General features: G+C 42.6%; 1 protein-coding gene across 1 annotated transcript; it reads left to right on the top strand.

Annotated features, from left to right (window-relative positions):
- Nucleotides 1-2180: 2180 nt before the first annotated feature.
- On the top strand, nt 2181-18717 carry SLC15A1 (solute carrier family 15 member 1; the record flags this gene model as incomplete). Its single annotated transcript, XM_084286183.1, has 21 exons — nt 2181-2403; nt 2491-2632; nt 4524-4643; nt 4809-4908; nt 5145-5235; nt 6766-6849; nt 7903-7985; nt 9133-9219; nt 9846-9935; nt 10698-10742; nt 10852-10884; nt 11011-11099; nt 12046-12127; nt 13466-13591; nt 14836-14985; nt 15421-15470; nt 16078-16185; nt 16325-16421; nt 16846-16992; nt 17787-17894; nt 18523-18717. The coding sequence occupies 21 exons, from the start codon at nt 2181-2183 to the stop codon at nt 18715-18717; spliced, it is 2250 nt and encodes a 749-aa protein (XP_084142309.1).
- Between the last annotated feature and the right edge of the window lie 3823 nt (nt 18718-22540).

The following is a 22540-nucleotide window of genomic DNA, read 5'->3' as shown; positions in this document are numbered from 1 at the left end:
GCAGCGCTGCGAGCCCAGCCGAGCGTGCCCTGAAGGACAGAGCTTGCAGGGGCTGCAAGGCGCTGTCTGCAGCTGCAGTGCTGCTCACCACCGTGCTGTGGTGCTTTGCATCATCGGCCCCTTTGATTTTTTTCCCTGGCAGCATATATGAGTCCATGCTTAGCCTGAGAAACAAAGGGAAATCAATTTTTTTCTAATAACCTCTTTGCACTGTAAGAACCCTCCCTCTGACTGAAAATTTACTCATCCCGAGCGTGTGTGTGGTTACTGAACAATACCATGTTTGCTTTTCATGGTTGTTTGTTTTAAGCTGAGTTTTTCCCATTGTTTTTTGCTTTGGAGAAGCCTTACTCAGTTTCCATTAACTTGTGTTCTTTCCCCTCCCCACAGGTGCAAAAAGTAAGGACTCAAAACCGGTGAGTACTGCTTTCTCTTATGCCGTAGTAGCAAGTTGCTATACTCCTTCTCTAGATTACTTTGGGTAACTTTAGCTGTGTGAAAAAAAAAATAATAAAAATAAAAATCTTGTAAACATGAGATAAAAATATTTTACCTATAAAGTAATGCGTTACTGGCCAACACAAACAGGAGATAGCCTGGCAGCTCCCCACATCCCAGCTAGACGTTGGTGTGCTCACCACCCTGATAAGATGTCTGAAGAGCCTTTGTTGGCTGGACAGGCATCAGCTGGGAGCAGAAGGGTCCCCAGGGCTCATCCTTGGTGCTGCTGAGCTGTCAGCATCTGCTGACTCTCCTCTGGGCCTTGTTTACCTCGTGGTGTTAGCATTCTTCCTTGTGAATCTTTGAACTGTTAATGACACCTGTCTCAGCAGTCCTATATCTGTCTGCAGCTTTGCTTTCCTTATCTCGCAAGGCTTTACCCTGCAGACTTTCCCTGCAGCTTTCCCACAGCTTCCTCAGCAGCTGAAGGCAAGGGTGTGCAGCTGGGTGGTGCCGGGCCTGTACCTGGGATGCAGTGGGGTTGCCACCTCTTCTGTGGGGCAGATAGAGCTTTCTGGACAATGGGGATGGCAACAGCAAGTGTGCCAGCAGGTGTGTGTGCAAGCACACGTACAATGCAGCAGGGGCTTTCTTTCATTTTCAGACAGCTGATACATGCACTTTCATTTATTCTAAAGCACCAGAGTAATAGGGATCCAAAGATCTGCTTTACTTGGCTTTTTGACTCCAAGTTCAGATGGCTTTTGGTTTCCCAAGTCCTTGTAAGGCTGTATTGCTCCTAGCTGAAGAAGTTTCCACTTGGATAATATTAAAAAAAAAAAAAAAAATTTCTCAGAGCTTAAATTACAGATACAAATGGCTTTCATTTCCTTGTGCAGAAAATATTGTAGTGTGTATTTCTAAAAAATGAGACAAGACTGATCTTTATGGTCTAGGTGAGTCACTGAAGTGGATGCAAATTGGCATAGCTTTAAGGACAAAGTCTTGAGTTTTAGTAGAAATCTGATTTTTGCAACTTGCTGAATTAAACCCTGAGGAAATAAGCTATGGAGGATTATATCAACTTGTATTTCCAGTGTTTTTATAGAAATGGTATCGTATGTTCAGCCGCTAAGAAAAGAAGGTGATCAGAAATTAAATGACCAGTCCTACCACTTAGGCTAAATTTGCAGCCGATGGGTGCTTTTCCCACTCTGTCACAATGGCAAGAGCAGTGTCACAAATTGTATTAGGGCTATCGTGGAGATGCCTATCACAGCAGCTGAAGGATCAGGAAGTCTGGCAGTTAGTGCCATAGATTAGGAGCAAAGTCAGTTTTATTGACAAGAAATGGGGGATTCTTCATCTAGCGGAGAACATGCAAGAACAGGGAGCTTTCCTTGTGTGTGTTTGAAGGAAATGTTTAAATGTTCATCCCAGCTGGAGGTATTTAACAGTACTGCCAGGCTTCTAACTCCCTTGTGCTGCTGGGGTTTGGGCTGTTCGGTTTCTCTTCTAAAAGTGTTGTGTTTTTTTTTCCTTGTGTTTGGTTACCAGTCAAAATTACTGCAAGTGCTAAATGCTTAAGATTTCAGATGCGTGAAGCACAAAGCTTGCAGGTCCAAGCTCAGAGGTCCAATATAGCCTTGCTAAGGATGCCATGCGAAGGGCAGATGAGAAGCGTGTAGAGCTCTGGGGAAAGGGAGGGGAGGTGGGAATTGATCTGGATTCAGGTTCCCATGCCGCCTCCTGACGCCTGGGTATCCAGCAGCTCCCACAGGGGCCGTATGGATCTCAGTCGAGCAGCAGGTCACAGCACACCGTGTCAGCTCGTGCTGCACAGCCCCGAGCTCACGCTGTCTGTCTCTTGTCTCCAGCCTGGCTGCTTTGGCTACCCCTCGAGCATCTTCTTCATCGTCATCAATGAGTTCTGCGAGCGGTTCTCCTACTATGGCATGCGAGGTACGTCCCACGCCCTGGGTCTCCCTGAGCCTACTGCTCCCCGGCCCTGATGCTGGTTTGTAACCTGCTATTTTGTTCTCCCTACAGCTGTGCTCGTTCTGTATTTCAAATACTTCCTGCGCTGGGATGACAACTTTTCCACGGCCATCTACCACACCTTCGTTGCTCTGTGCTACTTGACGCCCATCCTGGGAGCACTCATAGCAGACTCCTGGCTGGGAAAGTTTAAGTGAGTGCTTACTGCCCACCCCAAAAAAAACTCAAGGATTTTGTTCTCTAATTATATATCTCTAAGTATTCTCTAATTTCAGTATTGACTTAACATCTCGGTGGGCGGTTTTACTGAACTGCAGCTTTTTAAGAGGACAAACTCTGTTTTTGCATGCATGCAGTCACTCTGAAGTCATGCTGAAGTCGTGCACCGAAGTGTAGCAAAATTGCCTCTAACAACATGACCTGGCTCTCCTTTACTGGTGTCATGATTCTAATAGTGTTTACTTCGCCAGAAAAAGCCCAGTAAAGATTTTTATTGAAGGTTATGAGTCAGGAATGCTTGTTGTCTTGTCAAAGGTCTCCCAGAGATTAGAGATGAGGCAGGCTGCGTTGTCTTCAGCCCCTGCCAGCTGCACTCTTTGTAGCTGGCCTGAATGAGAAGAAGAGGAAAAAAAAAATGAACAAAAAGAAACACAAACTCTATTTTGTCTTGTTTTACCAAGATGGAGCTTTGCAGACCTTGCATCCCTTCCCTGCTGGTAACTGTGTGCACTGGTGGCACAGCTGCCAGCCCCCTCGCAGGAGCTCAGTAGGACTGCTCAGAGCTTAGCACTGGGACTTCAGCTCAGCAAGAAAACACATGCATTTGAAAAATGATCTAATTGCTTGCTGGTTTTAATATGCAGGTACCTTAAAACACCATAGGGTGCAGTGAGGAAGGCTGAAATAATGCTTGTGTAAATATCTGTGATGACAAGAGCCAGAGGAGGTTACCCAAACTTTGTTAAACACTCACAGGAGAGCCTCAGTCTATGTGCTTTGTGCAGCATGTGCCAAGGAGCATGCTGAGGTCTGCTCCAGATGGCGTTAGATGTGAAGTTTTTGGGGAAAACAGAGCAGAAACTATAAAAATTACTTTTTTTTTTTTTTTTTTCCTCTAATTGAGTAATGTATATGCAGGGCCAATCATGCAAGTACTCCCTTCACAGCATGCCTCACAAATAAAAACCACAAGTTTCTCCCTGGTCAGCTCAGGTTCCTTTTCCATCGGAAACTTTTTCCCAAGTTGTTAAGCCAAGCAACTACAGAAACCACAAGGAAGTGCTATTTTAAAAAGTTATTTTTTTTTTAAACAACAAAAAAAAAGTGGTAGTAAGTACCACTACATAGCACATTTAACTTCACTGTTGCCCCACTTTGTATAGATTTATACCTTGATAAAGTGAAGAGCATTTATCAAAATTAGGTGAATCCTGTTTTAAAGTGAGAAGAACTTGGTCAATGGGATGGGTGATGCTTCCTCTGCTGCTCTTGTGTCATGGTGCTCCAAGCTTGCTGTGAGGGTCTCCTGCCTTCATCAAACACATTTGGGTTGGCCTAGGTCCCTTCATTCTCATGGGCTGCTCTGCACTTGGGACTGCTGCTTCTGCAGTCAGTTTTGAAATAACCTAGCATCACTGCATCTTATTTCTCCTGCTTATCCTCCAAGCAAATTTGGGTCTGTGCCTGCTGAATGGAGTCCCAGCCACAAAAGCAGTTGAACACGAGCTATAGTCAAACAGTGACGTTCTCACAAAGTTCAGATGGAGAATGTTCTTCCACACAAGAAAGAAGAATTGGTCATCTTGCCTTGCTTAGTTAAACAGGGCTTTATAAAATAATTCTGTTAAACAAAATAATTGTAGAAATACTATTGGGACAGAGGTATGCGGAAAGATTTTTTTCCAGCAGCTTGTGGTAAGCTGAGTCCATAACTTGTCATATCTGTTAGTTAATTTTAGTTAGTTTAATTTAACAAGACTTTGTTAAACGTCTTCAGAATAAGCAAAAGTCTGCAATAATTATGTGTATGTATGCACTCATAATTGTCAATGTATATAAAAATTTATCTCCTCTCTTTATAACAGGACCATTGTCTCCCTGTCCATTGTCTACACGATTGGGCAGGCAGTCATGGCTGTCAGCTCCATCAATGACCTGACAGACCACAACAGAGATGGCACTCCGGATAGCATTGCGACGCACATGTGAGTTGCCTTGTACACATTTTCTCCATGATGGTGGGGGGACAATTTAAGCCTTAAACTTACGCTACTTGCATTTCAACTGTCTTGCAATCAGCCTTGTATGCATGCTGTAACTAAGACAGCAGAGAGATTTCTTTTTTTTCATTTTTTTCTACTCTGTCCTAGCGCCCTGTCCATGACTGGCTTGATTCTCATTGCACTGGGCACTGGTGGCATCAAGCCTTGTGTGTCGGCGTTTGGTGGAGATCAGTTTGAAGATCATCAGGTAAGAATATATTTCAGATTTTTAGTCATGTACATGTTCATATTAATGCCTGGCTATTATAGTAATCTGATGTATGTATTTAGACAAGTACCTTATTTTAGAGCTTCCTGAATACCTGAAGAACAAGGTAGATAACTATTTGTCTTGAACTGTGCAGAGTTTCTGATGGTGCAGTCTAAGATGATCAACATGGCTCTGGCAAACCCTTTCTAAAACCGTCTTCGTTCTTACTGTAGGAAAAACAAAGAAGTAGATTCTTCTCTCTCTTTTATTTGGCCATTAATGCTGGAAGTCTCATATCCACTGTAATCACCCCAATTCTCAGAGGTAAGTCCAGTCGTTTATTCATAAAATAGTTGAATAAAGGATGAGCGTTGGATTGCAGTCATTTAGGCTTAAATGAACAGGTAAATCAGTCTTCGTATTGTCTTCTATGTCATCCAATTTCTTATGGATGAGCAAAAAAAAAGTTTCAGATCTGAATTACCTTCAGATCTAGTACTTCTGAAGGGATACAATATAGTGAGCAGCATGATTCTGAACGAAAAGCAGACCAATTCACTGATCCATATGCATAGAGATTTTCATTGCGAGCTTATGCAGATGGGGTAGGGATGTGCTTGGCATGAGTTTGAGGAAGGCTGTTTTTCTCCAAAGCAAGAAAATAGAACGCAAGCTCCGGAATAATCCTAAAGCACTGGGCTGAAATCCTGGCTCTTGGATTCTTTGACAGCAGCTGAGTGGAACAGACTTCGCAGAGCATTTTAGGTGCTTGCTTAATGCAAATTCTATTCTCTCCCAAAATGGAAGGAGATGTGCAGATGGTACAACATGCAGCTTGCTTCCATGCTCATACAGGGTGAAGAACACCTTGGAAAACTGGCAAAAGCAGCTGAGGAAAGTGATACCATTACTTTCTGTGACAGCTTAACTAAAAAGATAATATATAACTCAAATCAACACATTAATTAGCTGCAAGCTATCTTTTTTCTAATGAATCTATTCGGTTCTTTCATAGAGGTATGGTGAAAATTGTTACTTTTAGTCTTTTGTTACTTTTCCCTGTTAGTTGGCTACATCCAACTAACAGGGAAAAGTCCCCAACTAACTTGGGGACTGCTAGCATTAGGTCAGAGGTTGGACTCGATGATCTTGAGGTCTCTTCCAACCTAGAAATTCTGTGATTCTGTGATTCTGTGATCCACACTCAAAGCATCATTTCAGCATGTGTGCGTGAAGCTTATGAAAAATAATCACCAACTACTGACCAGGGGTGTGTTTGTGTGTGCATATTTTTCACAAGTTACACTTGTTAGGTTACTTATCTTCACTTATGAACTTGTCCCAAAGCCTTTATAATCTAGGTCCTTTCTCCCCAAGAACGTGAATTTGGCCATTTTAATGTGATCCTTCTTTCCCCCATGTAAAACTAAACGTAAATCTCCTATGAGGAGAGGCTGAGAGAGCTGGGACTGCTCAGCCTGGAGGAGAGGAGGCTCAGGGGGATCTCAACAATGTATATGAATACCTGAAGGGAGGTTGCAAAAAACAGGGAGCCAGGGTCTTTTCAGTTTTGCTCAGTGACAGGACAAGAGGCAGTGGGCACAAACTGGCCCCCAGGAGGCTCCCTCTGAGCACCAGGCAGCACTTGTGTGGGTGTGGGAGCACTGGCACAGGCTGCCCAGAGAGGCTGTGGGGTCTCCTCCTTGGAGACCTTCAGAAGCCACCAGGACAAGGTTGACTCTGAAAGTGAGGACTATCCTAAAGAGTCAACAATGAATGCAATGAATAGAAACCCTATGTGAAACATTGGCAGCTGCCCCTGGGGCTTGTATCTAACACTGCGTTGTGTTTCAGCTCAACAGTGTGGCATTCACAGCAAGCAGCAGTGCTACCCACTGGCGTTTGGAGTTCCCGCTGCCCTCATGGCTGTTTCATTGAGTAAGTTGAACTGTTTGCATCTTGCTGCTTCAGTTGTAGGTATGGTTAGGTGATAATGATTTCCAAATAATAAGAAAGTGGTTGAAATCTCCAGATATCAATCTCTGATAAGAAAATTGTCATGCAATATACTGTCTATATTGCTTAGCCTTCTGGGCTGTAGAAGTAAATGATCTTTTGAATGAAGGATGAGACCTTAAGGAAAATGTGGTTTTCAGAAATTACTCATAGCTCAGCACGGTGAACTATGCAAGGTAACTGTCCTTGCACTTGTGAAATACCATCCTGGTGTGCCAGTATTTATCAAGCTCTTTTCATTTTTACTAGCTGTACCACAGATTAGTCCCTGAGCCTTTTGGCTGCAGTACAAAGACCAAGAACCTGGTGCCTGTAGAGGCAACTTTTGGAGGTTTTGTCTTTTTTGTTTGTTTTGTTTTTGTTTCTCTCATGATGGAGTGGCTGCTGTATGCCATGGTATCCCTCTCCATGAGGGACCTGACCAGGAGCCTACCCAGCTATTGGTGCCCCCGTCTTATCAGTGCACCCAGCCCAGGGCGATGGCAGCTTCGGGTGTTTGCCCATTGCCTTGCCCAGCACGTGGGAGGGTGAGGCCAGGGAACGTGTCCGTGGGAGCTGTGAGTGCTGGCAAGTGCTGTAGTTCAGGTGAAACCTCACATGTCCCTGCGTGATGTAAGATACAGTGCCCTTGGCTCATGAAAAGCAGTCATTAAGCTTTTAATCAGATGCATCAAGGCCAAAGAGAAGGTCCAGAGTGGTTCTTGATTTGGCTATAACTCATGTCCCACTGGGGATGGCCACTTACCCCAGGAGTTTTAGGATTTAGTCCCGTGTCATAAATCATAGTAATCTTCTGATACTAATTTGATTTCTTTTACCACATAGTAGCATGGCAATAGTCACATTCATTGCTCCTTAAAAATTTTACTTTCAGCCTGATGCAATTGCTTAATTGTTAAGGTTTTAAAACTTTTTTTTTTTTTTTGGCCACTGTTTTCAGTTAATCACAAATTGCTTTCTGTTTGCTTACTGTAGTTGTGTTCGTGATTGGAAGCGGAATGTACAAAAAAGTTCAACCTCAAGGCAATATAATGGTTCAAGTTTGCAAATGCATTGGAGTAAGTAGTGCTTGTGCTCCCAGAAAGCCTGACAGGAATTTTCAAAGCGGCTCAGTTCACTTGCCTAGAGCAGAAATCTATATATTACGAGGAAAACCTATGAAGTTTTCAACTCTTCTTTCCAGAACACTTTTTACTGGTACCTCCAGATTTAGACTGCCTTTTTTATTTATCTGTCTCTGTTTATATCTGAATTTACACACACAGAAGACAAAGCAAGATGTTAATCACGTGTAAAAGCTTATCCCAACCTCAGGGAATCCTCCTCTTGCTCATTCATGTACTTTTCTGTAGCCCTGTAGGAAGACAGGCAAGCATGCAATGACTTGAGTCAAGAACAGAGGTGCTGGGATATCTTGTCAGCAAAAATGTATTGCTTAGGAAAATAAGGCCTTGTTTACAATGCAGTGTATTAAGGAGGTCAGGGGATTATATATCAATATAGTATATACTGATATACAAATAGTATAATAAATACTGATATATAAGCAAGCCTGCAAGGAAGGGAGCTAAATCTGCGTTGAGTAGCACTGCACATCCCACACTTGGCAGTGTCTCAACTCTGAGATCAGGGGACTTTTCATTTATGAGCTTCTTCATTCCCCACGCAGCTCTGCTAGCTTGTTACAGCCCAGACCTTGCTCGTCCTGTAAGCACTGCCGAAAACAAATCTCTCTATGTGACTTCTACTGTCACTTAGAGTGCTTCCCCTAGAGCCCAGCCCAGCTCAGCCATGCATGTTATGAAAGTTTGTGGATTCCTTCAGGACTGTATTTGCGTATGTTAAGTATGAAGGAATTTCTACAAGATACAGTTTTTTTATAGTGAAATGTGCTCTCGTAGCCATTCAGCTCTGAAGAGCTGTGCAGATGACATTCTTGATTGCTATATGTATTAGCCTTAAGTAGGCAGGCCTTCAAGACCTAACAGCCACCCACATTTAGAGCTGCTCAGAGTAGCTCTGAGCTGTTTGGTTTACCTAGTCCCAGGTGCACACTTCACTGTATAGGTGGTTTCATGCCTTACCTTCATTATTCCTGCAGATGCTTAGAGGAGGTAGCAGAGGTCTCCTTTACGTATGAAACAGCTGATAGTCTTAGAAATGTTTGAAACGTCATTAAACAAAGTTTTAATGGTCTCTCCCCAGTTTGCCATCAAAAACAGGTTCCGGCATCGCAGCAAGGAGTATCCCAAGAGAGAGCACTGGCTAGACTGGGCGAGCGAGAAGTACAGTGTAAGTACTGTATGAGCACTCCTGTGCCTCGGCATCCCCTGGCCCTCAGCTCCTATGCTGTCTGCTCTGATCCGTTGCTTTGAGTGCTAGGTAAATAGTTTTGGGCCTCACAGCCACGCAGAAGTTGATGGCCTTGTGTCCCATGGTCCCCCGACCATGTCCCGTGCTCCCTGGTCTCCTGTCCACCTTGCCCTGCTCTCAATGGCAGCGCAAACCTTAGCCTCTTCCCTTTATTTTACTTTTGCCTATGTGTATTTTGCACGTGTGAAGTGCATTCCTCAGTTCCCCATCCTTTGAATTCCTCCTACGCAGTGCTGCTAAAACCTACTGGGAAAATGGAGCAGTGAGGAGCTAAACCTGCTGCTGCCGTTGCAGTGTGGGCCTGGCAAGAAGCTTTTCTGCTATCAGTGTCACCTTTAACCAGCAGCCCTCCCCACACCCAAAAGCAGACCTTGTGCTTTTTAACAGAAGTCAGCAGAAGCACCCACAGCATCCAAAGTTCAGGCTGTGGGTAAACACTGCACGAGAGGTCTCATGTCTCCACCTGCTGCTGTGCGGTGAACAGCAGGGGAATTGTCTGAGGTTTTTTCACTAATTCCTTTTTTTATCATTCTCCTTCACTGCAGAAACGGCTGATTACTCAGACTAAGATGGTGCTGAAGGTGCTGTTCCTTTACATCCCACTCCCCATGTTCTGGGCACTTTTCGACCAGCAGGTAAAGCAGAAATGGTTTGGCTTTGCAGTTACAGCTGTGCCATGTCGCTACGCATTGTGGAGTCACTGCACCTAGGAAAGTGCCTGTGTGAGGGTGAAAAGCACTTCTCTGCAGATTCCTTACCCTGATTGTAATGCACTGTGCTTATTCTGAGTCAACGTTCACACAGTGTCCTGTGGTCCAAGAGCAGCCAGCTGAAATCCAATTTATCTGGGCATTCCCAGTGACTCTGAGCTCAGCCTCTCCAAATCTTGTGTAGGACAGTGCTGAGACAGGAATCTAAAGCTTTCTTGGCTCCAACTCCTCTTCGCTGTCAGTCGAGGTGCACTGCAGGGTCCTACTGTAAGTGCTCTGGAGATCCAGGGAGGAGATGAGCTGGGTGCCAGCCTGCTTAATCAGAGTGATTAGTTTGTCACACATACTCACACCTTTAAGCCTCACACCTTTAAGCATAAGCTCGTCGTTGTCTTGGATGGAGTGCTCATGACCCATGAAAGCAGGTTTTCATAGCTTCAGGTATTGAAGTATGAATTTAGGAGGGTATCTGAGGGAACTGGTGCCTGAAAGCTTTATCTAAGGCAGAGCACATTAAGTTTGGCCCAGCCTGGCTGCATCATGCATTTTTACCGGTGAGCTGTAACTGTGAGTGTGCCCTGCTGCGATCAGGCAGACACCTTTCCAAACACTTTACTTAAAACAATTCAAGAGGAACTTCAGGAGGCTGATTAACTGTGGGATTTAATTCTCTCTTCTTCTGTCAAGGGCTCAAGATGGACACTGCAAGCCACCACGATGGATGGGAACTTTGTAGGTTACTTTTTCTTTTTGCCTTTTTCCCCTAACATTTACTTTTCCTATCAGTTTGGTTTGTTGTCATAACACTAAATCCTATTTATCTTTTTTTCTTTTCCACCAGGGAGCTATTCAGATTCAGCCAGACCAAATGCAGGTATAGTAATCTTCTGTCTGACAATCCTAAGTACTTCCCAAAGATGATATCTGTATATTATTGCCCTTCATAAAAAGGACTTTGAAAATACTTACCTTTTTCCCTTATTATGTTCATCTTTAACAGACTGTTAATCCGATCCTGATTGTTATAATGGTGCCAGTTGTGGATGCTGTGATTTACCCTTTAATCAAGAAATGCAAGATCAATTTTACGTAAGTTGATGTGTTTACCTGACTTCAGCAGAGGCTCATTTTAGTGGTTTCTTTAAGCTGCTCTTCTGGCCCTAAACAAAAGCAAGCTTCCAGCTAAGGAAAAAATAATGCTGTATTCAAAGTGGGGTTAATATTTAAAATAATAATAATAATAGAAGGACTTTACAAACGGGGCATGAAGGCATCACAGCCTAGAGGAGAAGAATCTAATAGCACAGTGCCAATGTGATTTTTCTTCAAGCTAAGGGCAAAATCTTCTGATCGCAGGAGAGAGGCTGTCTACTGCTAGTGTTTTCTGCTAATCTTACTTTTCCATGAAGAATTGAAAAAATAGGGGTGGTGGGTGGTGCTGGGCTGGAAATACTTCTGTTCATTTGTGGGCACTCTGAATCAGACAATTGTTGCCATAAATAAAATATCTACCTTAAATTTACCCTTAGCACTTAACTGGATGTCAGTAGATGTCTCCCAATTCAATATATTTCCCTGATTTTTCCATTCATTATTTCAATTTACACATAGCAATATGGATAAAAGTTGCTATCCTTTTGCAGAAGATGTAACTTTTTGTCTGTTCATTGTTTCTAAGATACCAGCTGTACTGGATTTTTTTTTCTTTCTGTAGATCTGATTTTCCCAACTCAAATACGGAAACCTAACAACAGTTTCGTGTAGATGATGGTTAACTCTAGGAATGAGCCCAGTAGATGCAGAGTAACAGGTTAAGATGCTGCAGGAAACTTAATTTCCCAGTAGTGTAACTCTGAACTAACACTAAGAGGTACTCGGTGTAGCTGAATACTTCATCTAACATCAGCCCTTTGGACAGTGACAATATCCTATCTGTAGTCATTTTGGTTTCCTGTTTCAGAAGGGAAAACTTCACACTGCAAGTTTTGAATTAATATTTGTCTTAATTTGCATATATCTTTTGTTGCTGTACCAGGCCTCTGAGGAAGATCACTGTTGGCATGTTCCTTGCTGGACTGGCTTTCATTGCTGCTGCCCTTGTGCAACTGCAAATAGACGTAAGTTCAGCCTCGTGCAAGTACTGAATACTTTGTTGTTCATGCAGAACAGTCTGTTTAAGGTGAAAATGAGCCAAATATGATGCATAAAATAGTTGTAACTTAGGAACCAAGCATGTGATCACAGAAGTAGAGGGAGGAAAAATATAAAGTATATTGCAATGCAGTGTGATTAGCATAATAAAGCTACCTATGAACACCATACTGCCAAACATCTCATCTGCCATTATCATAAATCATGCATTAAAGGCAACCTCAGGTCTTTAAACTGAGATTAAAAGCTGAAAAGCAGAGTTTTTCCCTATCAGGGAGCTGCTTTTCATCTCTGATCTCTTCTGACATCTAAACTGGAGGTGAAGCGTGACAGGCCACAGTGTTATCATACCATCAGTAAAAATGATTCCTGTTTAAGGCAGGACTCATCACACCTGGCTTTGCTTGCTTCAGAGGGAGGTGTCATGCCTGAAAGATGTAGGTTTTTCCATGTAGCTGGGGAGTCTGACACTTCTGGGCAGTTGCCATCCAGAGCTGTCCGCCTGTCTTCACGTGATATTGAGATAAGATGCTCAGCTCTTAAAAAGCTTGAGTTAGGAATGAGGAGCTCCCTCCTTGATGTCTGAGTTCAGCAGTGAAACAAGCCTTATACTCACCTCTGTCTCCAAGCTGAGAGTAAAAGGTTTGGCCTTCAGTGGGGAGGGCCAGAGCATGTACATAGACATAACATAGGTATGTACCTGCACTGGGCAGAAGCGTGGCCAGAGCTGGCAAATTCCTCGACTGCTGCACAGGAACTTTTTGCAGAAGGGAAGATTTGGACCTTTTTTGTTGTGTGGTTGTACCTAAAGAGAATGAAAAAGACAAGTAGAGGAAGGTCAAGGCAGAATTGCAATACATACATACAGCTCCCGCAGCTCTTGAGGCTCTGCAGGAGCAGAAGGTACTTACTGTTACATTTGATGGAAGATGGAGTCTCCAGAAGTTGCTCAGTTTCTTTGGACTCTCACACTACACGGTGCCTGTACCTGCTTCTGGCCAGTTCAGCAGCACCAGTGATGGGAAAAAGAGTCAGAACACTGTACAAAGAAGTTCAGAAACCTAGACTCCCATAGGATGTGGGAGAAAACAGCTCCCTGACCTGCAGAGTGGCCTTGATAGCAAGACAGCTTGTGAGACTAGCAAATAAAACAGTTATTAAAATTGCATCCCTACAACTGATAACCACAGATCATCAGGTAAATGGCAGTCTTCGTCACGAGATAAATAAGAGTGCAGTAGTGATAGTACCTTTCTCATGTGACTTAAGATAGAGCACTGATTCCACTTCTTTCTATCCTACAGAAAACCCTTCCAGTTTTCCCTGCAGCTGGGCAGTCCCAAATCAAAATAATAAATCTAGGTGCTGATAACGCAAGAGTAACATTTTCGCCTCAGAACGTGGATGTGACCGTAGAACCTCTGCATGGGGTAAGTAAGGGGAGATGGGGAACATCAAGTCACAAAGCTGAATGGAGCAAGTCAAAGTCGTTCTTAACTAATGGCTCAAAATTGATTCTTTTCTAGTTTTTTTCCTCTATTCATTTTAAGCATTTCTTCCTCTTGTGGAATAAATTGTTACTGAAAGCATACAGGGAATAAAGAAATAGTAACTATTTCAATATCCTAAGGAGAATGAGTTAATATGCTAGTAATATACTTAGTAATGGCTTTCAGTTAATTGAAAACTTCACTCTTGCTTAAAAAGGTGCCATTTCTTAACAGTAAGAACAGCCCTGACTTTAAAAAAAAAAAAAAAAAAAAAAGAAACCATCCATCCATGTCTAGGAAGTCAGTGCGCTTACTGTAAGAGATCACTTGTGTGAACAAGGAGATTTTTGTGTGGCTACATCATTCAAGCTTTAGACCTTGCTGTCAAAGAACCTTTTCAGGTTCCTTTACAGCAGAGTTTTGATTGTTAACTCTACTGACAGCAAAATGCAGTGGAGCTGATGGACCTTTTAAATAATGGATGCAAGGAAGTCTTAGCAGCACAAGTATATTCTCTGGTAGCCTGCTGCCCTGTTTCCATATGTGAAGTCCATATAACCATGACAAACACCTGAATACGAAGCGTGTGAAATGTTCTACTCCCTACGGTGGATGTCTTATAATCAAGATGTTTTGGATTGAATTCTATACACCTATAACATATCAACATGTTTATTAAAGAATATTTGCTTTCCATATTTTATGCTTCTGAAATGTAGCTAGAATATCTAAAATGCATATGCTAGTAATAGTTGTTTCTGTTATGCTGAAACCCAAAAGGTGTGGTTTGGATTAGCATTTTGTAGGAGGAGGGGCCATTTGGAAAATGCTATGTTCTAGTTCATGCTATTGCTGTCTTTATTGCTAAACATAATTTGGCTTGGTGGTGGCAAACCTGATTTAGCTGGATAAAGCAATACACAGGAAAATGTAACAGCTCTTCCGTAATGCTTGTAGGAAGTTTGTAGTACCTTAACATTTGTGTAAAGGAAGAAAATAGTCATAAATATCGATCAAACAAAATTAGTGTCTGACATAGAAAACTACAAAAATGGAAGTGAGGAGATGCTCGTGATCTCTGTTACTTCAGAAGTAAACTTACGACCCACTGAATCGAGCATTTCCTCAAAGGTGTAGGCAAACGCAGTTGCGTGGAAATTCACAGCAATTTGTCTTCTTTGTAGACGGACTACAGGATGTTTGAGACTTCCCAGTTGCAATATGTAGTGGTAGCCTCTGGAAGTAACAATGCAACTCTAAATGCCACCAGCACAGGCGGAGATCGGTACACTCTCACGGTTAAAAATACCGCGTCAGGCATTGCCGCTCAGTGGGTAAGTCTGCCTAAATCCTAAGAAATTTGTTAATGTCGTAGCAACTATCTACATGGAGTGTGGGAAGCTCAGAGGACAAGCTCTGGGGAGCCTCTCTTTTGTTTTGTTTTCCCTCTCCCCCTCTCTGCTGCCTGAGGGAAAACTGCACCAGTGAGACTGAGCTGTAGAGAGCAGGGCAGGCAGGATGCTGGGACAAAATAACCCTACAAAGCAAACAAAAAGACACTTGGCCAACTTAACTTGACGGTTTCAAAGAGGCTTAAATGTGTGGCCTTATAGCATTTTCTGGTAGAGATGTATCCTAGTAGTAACCTAGAGGTAAGGTCTGGAGTCTGACCCTGAAGCCTCTATTGGCTTTTGCTTGTATGTAATAGGGCACATTTAAGCTGTTCACTGATGCTTACTAAGCCTCTTGATAATGGTCTCTTCCACCAGCTGTTTGACAATGTCACATCAAAACCAGAAGAAGGAAAGAATCTTATCAGGTAAATTTTGTTTTGCTCCTCCGCTTTGCAGTGATGCGACTGCCCCTTCAATCTACTTCTTGGGCGGACTCTTCTTGCTCAATGTCACTTTCTGTACTGTAGGAGCTCTCCACTTGCTGTACCCCTCACTCAGATGCTTAGGGGGTGTAGGAACTTCCAGAACACAATTCATCCGAGCTATCTTGCGTATCTACTTTGGGTATAATTTAGCTAAATCTTGGCAGTGAGTGTTTCACTCTACTGTCTAGACTTTTGTTGTTGTTGTTGACAACAAGCACAGATATAGATGTCCACCTCCTTTTTAATCTCAGGTAAGAAGAGTCCTACCACTTGTCCATTTTTCTTCCACGTCTTCCCTTTGCAGATGCATTTGTTACTGACTGTAGTAAATGCTTGCTTCTGACATTTTCCTAAGCAGTGGGACGATGTTGGATCTAGCTCGCTTCTTGCATTAGCCATGATTAGCCCGATTTACAGATCTTTCAAAAGTGTTAATTTTCAAAAGTGAAAGGGGAAGGCTTAATACTCATGGTGATGCTAATATATAAACTAAAACCTGTATTCTTTGGAACGCTAAGCAAAGTATTCATCACTTTTTATTTTAAAGATTCATAAACAATTTGCCTGGGACAGTCAATGTCACTATGGGTGATGCGGATTTTGGAAAACTGACACCTCTCTCTGCCACTGATTACGGTGTTTTTTCAGGAGGCAGGTAAGCACTTCCTGCACCTTAATCTAACCACTTAAAGAAATAGATGTACTTGTCCTCGAAAAAGGACATAGAAGCTTTTTATATACTACACACAATTGTCTATAGCCATGGACTGAACTGTGGTCTTTTCTTTCTACAGAACAGATAAGATTGTGGTTTCTACAAGTGGAACTAACTGTACAGCTACTTCAAACTCACTTGGATTTGGCGGTGCATATACAATTATAATTAATGAGGTGAGGTGCTGTTGGATGGACAAGAGTTCTTTTCATTTTAATATTCTTTAATTAAAAAACACTCGAACAATTATTTCTCTTGCCTTTAATTATACGTATGGTAGAATTCTCATATGTTAAACTGTCTGAACATAAACACTTCATTAACAAAGGTAATGATGAGCATGATAATGATACAATGCAATAATTCATGTTCATCACTAATGGCTTTAAATTCTTAGCCTTAGTAAGGATTTGCATGGATTCTGCTGTAAAATAATTACCACTTTACAACTTGCTGTGTGGTACTTCATATATAATATTTTTACTCTCCCAGAACTGTGTGTACGTATATGCAATTACATAAATGATGTAGAACTGTTTAGGTTGCCCTCAGTGTACAGACTCGTTATTGCTGTTCCTAATGTGTCATTTTAATTTTCAGTGTTCTGGAAACGTTGCTACATTAAACTACAGTCAAGATATTCCACCCAATACAGTTCACATGGCTTGGCAGATCCCTCAGTATTTTATTCTAACATGTGGAGAAGTAGTCTTCTCTGTAACTGGGCTGGAGTTTTCATACTCACAGGTAGGTTTTGCCGCCTAGAGCCCTCACTGCGTTAAGAGTCATGAGTTAAGTCCTTACCCTGGTACAAATCAAAATCTTCTGTGACCTTTTGTTATTAAGAGGTGGTTCCCTCGTCGTACAAACAAAGCAGAGGTATCTTTAGAGTCCCCTAGAAGAACTGTAGGCAGGTGCAGAATGGGCTTGTTTCACTAAGCATTCAGTGTTCTCCGTGGAGCTATTTTGAATTATATCACATGAAGATTTGATCACCAGTCCTCAAATCACCCGACATGTGACGTTCCATTGAAAATAAATAGAACTGTATTGCTGCTGTAAAAGCAAACTAGAGACTTCTCAATTATAAAATGAGCCAGTACCTTATCTTCAAGGTTGCACTGGCTTAATTATTTTTTTTTCCCACGCAGCGTTTAGCAGCAGTTTAATTATACACTATGAATTGCCCTGTCTTCTGACTTTGGTTTGTATTACTAGCTGTGTGTTTCTTCCCTTAATTCTAAGTCTATACGCTGCAGTGATGGGAACATAAGTTGTGGCTTGCTTGCCCGTGATGCGCTCAGTTTCTTCATTTGGTGTGTATCATGTGAGACTGAGCCAAATGCAAAATGTGCCTGCTCCTTGGTGCGTACAACATAGATGTTACAGCCACTATTAGAAAGCTCTTGTTCCTTAAAGCTTTCCTTGGATCTGTTTAGTTCTGTTTAGGGAACCAGTGCTTGTTATAAAGTAAAGAATGCTGTAAACATCAGCAAGTGCTAGCGGTGTTTGACCAAAAATTACGTGCCTTGTCTCTGTAGGCCCCGTCTAACATGAAGTCAGTGCTGCAGGCTGGATGGCTGCTGACGGTGGCTGTCGGTAACATAATTGTCCTTATTGTGGCTGGAGCATCCAAACTCAGTCAGCAGGTAAGCGCACAGACAATTGGTGTACTACTGTATTATGCTGTTAAAAATCAGCTCTAATACAGGGGGGAGTCACGGCCGATAACCCTCAGTCATAACTTTTGAATATCAGCTATTACAGTGGAGTTGTATTTTCAACTGGAATACACGAGGCTAAAGTCTTAGGTAGAAGAGTTTACCAGTCAGCTGTAGAGATAGTCTCACTCTCCACCCAGGTCAATAGAAACTTTACCCCTGCCAGCCTCGTTGAAAATGAGACTGCCTTACCCTCTTGCCATCTGGCCAAAAGGAGGGGCTGAATTTCTTCTTCAATCTTTTTGGTCCATTCCCACACTTCCAGAAGAAGGATACTATGAAACTTTTCAGCATGCACAAGACTTACTCTTTTTGCTTTTCAATGAAGACAGAACAGTTGAAAGGGTCTCAATTTAGAGCTGCTTTATTATCTGTTATACACATCTAATACTTACTCCTTTAAGTCATACTCTACTGGTTCTGTGTGCTCAGTTCCACATTTGGAATTAACTTAATTCCTTGCAAACAGGAAGATGGTACAATTCTTTGGAGGAATGACTATTGATGACTTAATTATACATTTGTGTTTTGTTTTGTTTTGTTTTGTTTTTTACAGTGGGCAGAGTATGTGCTGTTTGCTGCCTTGCTGTTTGCAGTTTGCATTATTTTTTCTGTCATGGCTTATTTTTATACCTATATTGATCCAAATGAGATTGAAGCCCAACTTGATGAAGAAGAAAAACAAGTCAAAAAGGATCCATACTTACAAGAAAAAGAAGAAAAAGAAGCCGAAGCTGTCTCTCAGATGTAGAAGGTGTATTCAAGAGAACTTGTAAATCATGGTGTCCCATTAACTGTCCATGCAGTAAGAGGAATCAGGGTATTGCTAACAGCACTGGATAATATGCCTCATGGGAGATGTTAAGAAAAAACTGTTCTGACTTTAAATGCAGCCTCTTGAATCAAGAGGAAAAGATAAATCTCTTGTACAGAACACGGTATCCTGAAGAAACTCCCGCAGAATTTGCACTCTTAAAATGTACCTCAAGCTCAAATACCATAGCATTAAAATGTTGAAATTGCACTTGGCACTATTAGACCCTGTGAAGAGGTGTATTTTTGTACTACATTTCAATTTTATATCTCAAAAGAAACAAGTATTGCCAAGAAATAGTAATTGAAGCCAAGCTGTCTGCATGACCCGTCTACCCTCATTGTTACTTGAAAGCAGCAGGTCACACGTGCCTTAAATTCTTTTATATGTCCTTAAGGACTGTGGGAGCAAAGCTCCTGGATTTCTCAGGTTAAAACATGGCTTGGACATGCACTCTGGTGTTCTTTGTATGCCTGTTAACTACCCATTTGACTCCCGGTATGTTCTTAATTAAATGTATTAATGAGGTGTCCACTGAGGTAAACAGACAATGGCAAATGATATTTGGAATAACAGCAATAAAACTTGTAACAAAATATTGGAAGTGGGGTAAGAGTACTAATGTTTATTTTTGTATGCTGCTGTCTAGACTGCTGGGGTGCTAGGATGATCTTTCATGTATCTTATAAGATAAGATTAAATTAATCAAGTTAAAAGTCGATAATTCTAACTTCAGTCCTTGTAGCTAGACAGCAATGTGGTTCTTTATTTCAAACAAAAATACTTTAAAAAAAAAAAAATAGCAATCAAAATTTGCACCCCTGTCTGATCAGGTAGATACAGCCGATGTCCCAGGGAGCTTAACAGCTGGGTGGATGGGTATGGAAGAGAGGGAGCAGAGGAAGAAGAGCAAAGTTGTAGCTGTGTTTTTCAAGGAGAATCTGTGCACTTACTCGGATTTGTTCAAATCAGAGATGCATTTTAAAAGGTTTGTGCGAATGAAGGTTTTTGGATGAAAGGTGGGTTGTTGGCAGTGCAGGAGCAGGCACAGTTCTTCCCTGAATAGCCTTCACCGTTACTTCCTCAAGCAGCAGCAGGACCAGACGTCGCCAAACCACTTGTGCTTTAGTGAAGGGTCATTTGTCTTTCCTTGCAACGCTGAAATGGCCATGAGACCTTCTGAGACAGTCCTACGGAAACTTCTCTGGTGAAAGTGGCCCTGCCTTGTGTAACAACATTGCTGCATTTTGGAGGTGAGGAGGAAATAAAACCTGAAGCTGAAGAAGCTGTGTAGCTAAATAAAAAAATAATGAAAATGATGCAAGAGCCAGGAGGGAAACAGAGCAAGGCACTTCTGCAGTGCTTGCTCTCTATCTGCTGTTGCAACCCCTCCTTTGACCTGCATCTGCTGTTAGTGGCAAATAAAACCCTCATGAGATTAAGATGACATCTCAGCTGTCTGTTCGTGTGAAAATCTGTTTGTCTTCCTCCTGTGAGATTCAGCTGATGGCAGTGCTTGTCGCTTTCTGATTTTCTTTCCATCATAGCCCATAAAGGCTTTTTTTACTCCAAATTGAACATCCATTCCTTACAGTTTGGGAAATTATTCAATTCTGATAAACTTTTTATTTTTTATTTTCTTAAAATCAGTGCTCCTGGAGCCGTGCTGTGCTTCCCTGGTATTAAAAATTGGAAATGTCTTCTCCTTAGATGGCAGTCCTATGTCCTAAAGGTCTTTATCTTACAAAGAAATACATTCCAAGTAAAGGTTAATTCAATTGGCACCGCTGCTTCGGGCTGGTACTTCACTTCAGCGGGGTGCCTGAGATCAGTTCTGTAGCCACCTAACCGAATTAATGACACCGAATGTGTTTTTAAGCTGCAATCTGTTCCCAAGCACGGGCAGGCGGGGGCTGGCACCGCTGCATGGGTTTACCAACATCAGAGCCGTGCTGGCAAGGCCTGGGTCAGCGCTGAATCAGCGGAGGGGCTGCATGTGAGCATGGAAATGAGCATGGGGGGGACAGCATAATGCACACCTACATTTACACCTGGATTTTTGCTGCCCTACAGGGAGCATGGGGCTAAAGGTGATGTATTTTCCACCCCAGCAAGGCCCAAGGGGCTGCTGCAGACCACCTTGTCCCCTAGTGTGGGACCAGACCATGGTCACTGACCATGGCATCATTGTCTGAGCTACAGAAACCCAGGATAGGTTTCAGCTCTTTTGGGGGAAGAGGTGGCCAGCACTTAGACCAGACCAGAGCCACCTCCAGCCTGCCCTGGGGCACCTTTCTGAGCCAGAAGGTTTCATTTTGTCATTTTTTTTCCTTTTTTTTTTTTTTTTTTTTTTTCAACAAAGCTGCATGTTGTGATCACGGCTCTAGGTAGTACTAAAAGAAATAAAATACACAATCATTTCCTATTTTTATTTACCATTTATCACAGACTCCTTGCACAAATTTCCCTGATTTAAAGCAAATCCCCCCCTCTCGCCGGCACCGACTCGTCATTTCCAGCCACCAGATGGCAGAAAACTACACGAAGGAGACTGAAAAAGATGCGGTGGCACTGGGTCTGAGACAGCGAAGACCCTCTTGTGTCGTTTCATAATGATTTTCCACACCTAATTACCCCAAACTCCAAGTTATCCTATATAGAGAACAGCTAGTGCATGCATCACCATTGCTTTTGAAGACTCTGGGGCTGCTGCGTGTTTAGGAAAATAAAACTGCCCTGACTGATTTAGTCAAGTGATGGCCCCTGGCAGCACTGTTGGAAGTCTTATTTACAGTCTTCTTAAAACTTTTAAAACCCTGTTAGAACAGCCCAAATCCTATGTTGCATTGTATGAAGAGACTTTGATATTGATGGAGAGTAAAGAAGAATAAAGCTGCCCATGCTGCAACACCCAACGCTCTTACTCTAAAAGATGATAAAAATCACTGGGATTAAACCACCTGAGGTGAAACCCTGCCCTGAGAAGCAAAGCCCCAGGCAGCTGTGGGGAGGCGCAGCCATTTTGTGACAGAGAAATGTCAGTCGGGCAAAGGGAAGTTTGCTCCTGTGGGAGCAGCGGGCTCATCCCAGGAAAAAATACCACCTCACATAAAATACAGGTGTGTATAAGACACTCCACCAACAGACTGCAGATTGTTTTTATGTGGATTCAAAGCTTGGGTTGAATCTACACTTGGTCCTGACAGACTAGGGATGCACTGATGTCAGGTTCCTGCCTCTCTGGAGACGTCCCATGCTGGTGATCTGTTGTACAACTTCTCAGCCCAGCCCCTTTCTTTAACAAGAAAGTCACTGTCACTGCATTTTGGGGGGGACCCAATGCTCTCTGATGGCAGCCTGGTGTGGCCATGCTAGGTAGTTGGGTAGAGTCACTGGGTGCCAGCTCCTGAGGCACTTCCAGCCAGATCTCCAGGCTGGGCCAAGGACCCGTGTGCTGCACCCTGATCCCTCTCCCCAGAGCTCCTTCTCCCTGCTCTGTCCTCCACAGGGGAAGCTGCAGCTCAGGATCGCTGTGGGCAAATTTTCAGCTCGGATTAAGTTAATATGAAACAGTGCCAGTGCAGGAGGAGATGCTCACGGGGAGGAGCAGCCTTTCAGCAGTTAAAGCCCAGAACGATGCTGCACCCACATGGATTTCAGGGATGTCTGCAGTTTAATTTTAAAGGTGAATTGAAGTGCTTTAAAATGATCTCCACAGAAGTTTGTTAAACCCCAAAGTCATTAAATACAAACACTTTAG

This window comes from Netta rufina, assembly GCF_964035555.1.
Source record: "Netta rufina genome assembly, chromosome: 1".
NCBI lineage: Eukaryota > Metazoa > Chordata > Aves > Anseriformes > Anatidae > Netta > Netta rufina.
Note: the sequence above shows the minus strand (reverse complement) of the source record. Positions and strands in the feature narration are given on the sequence as shown.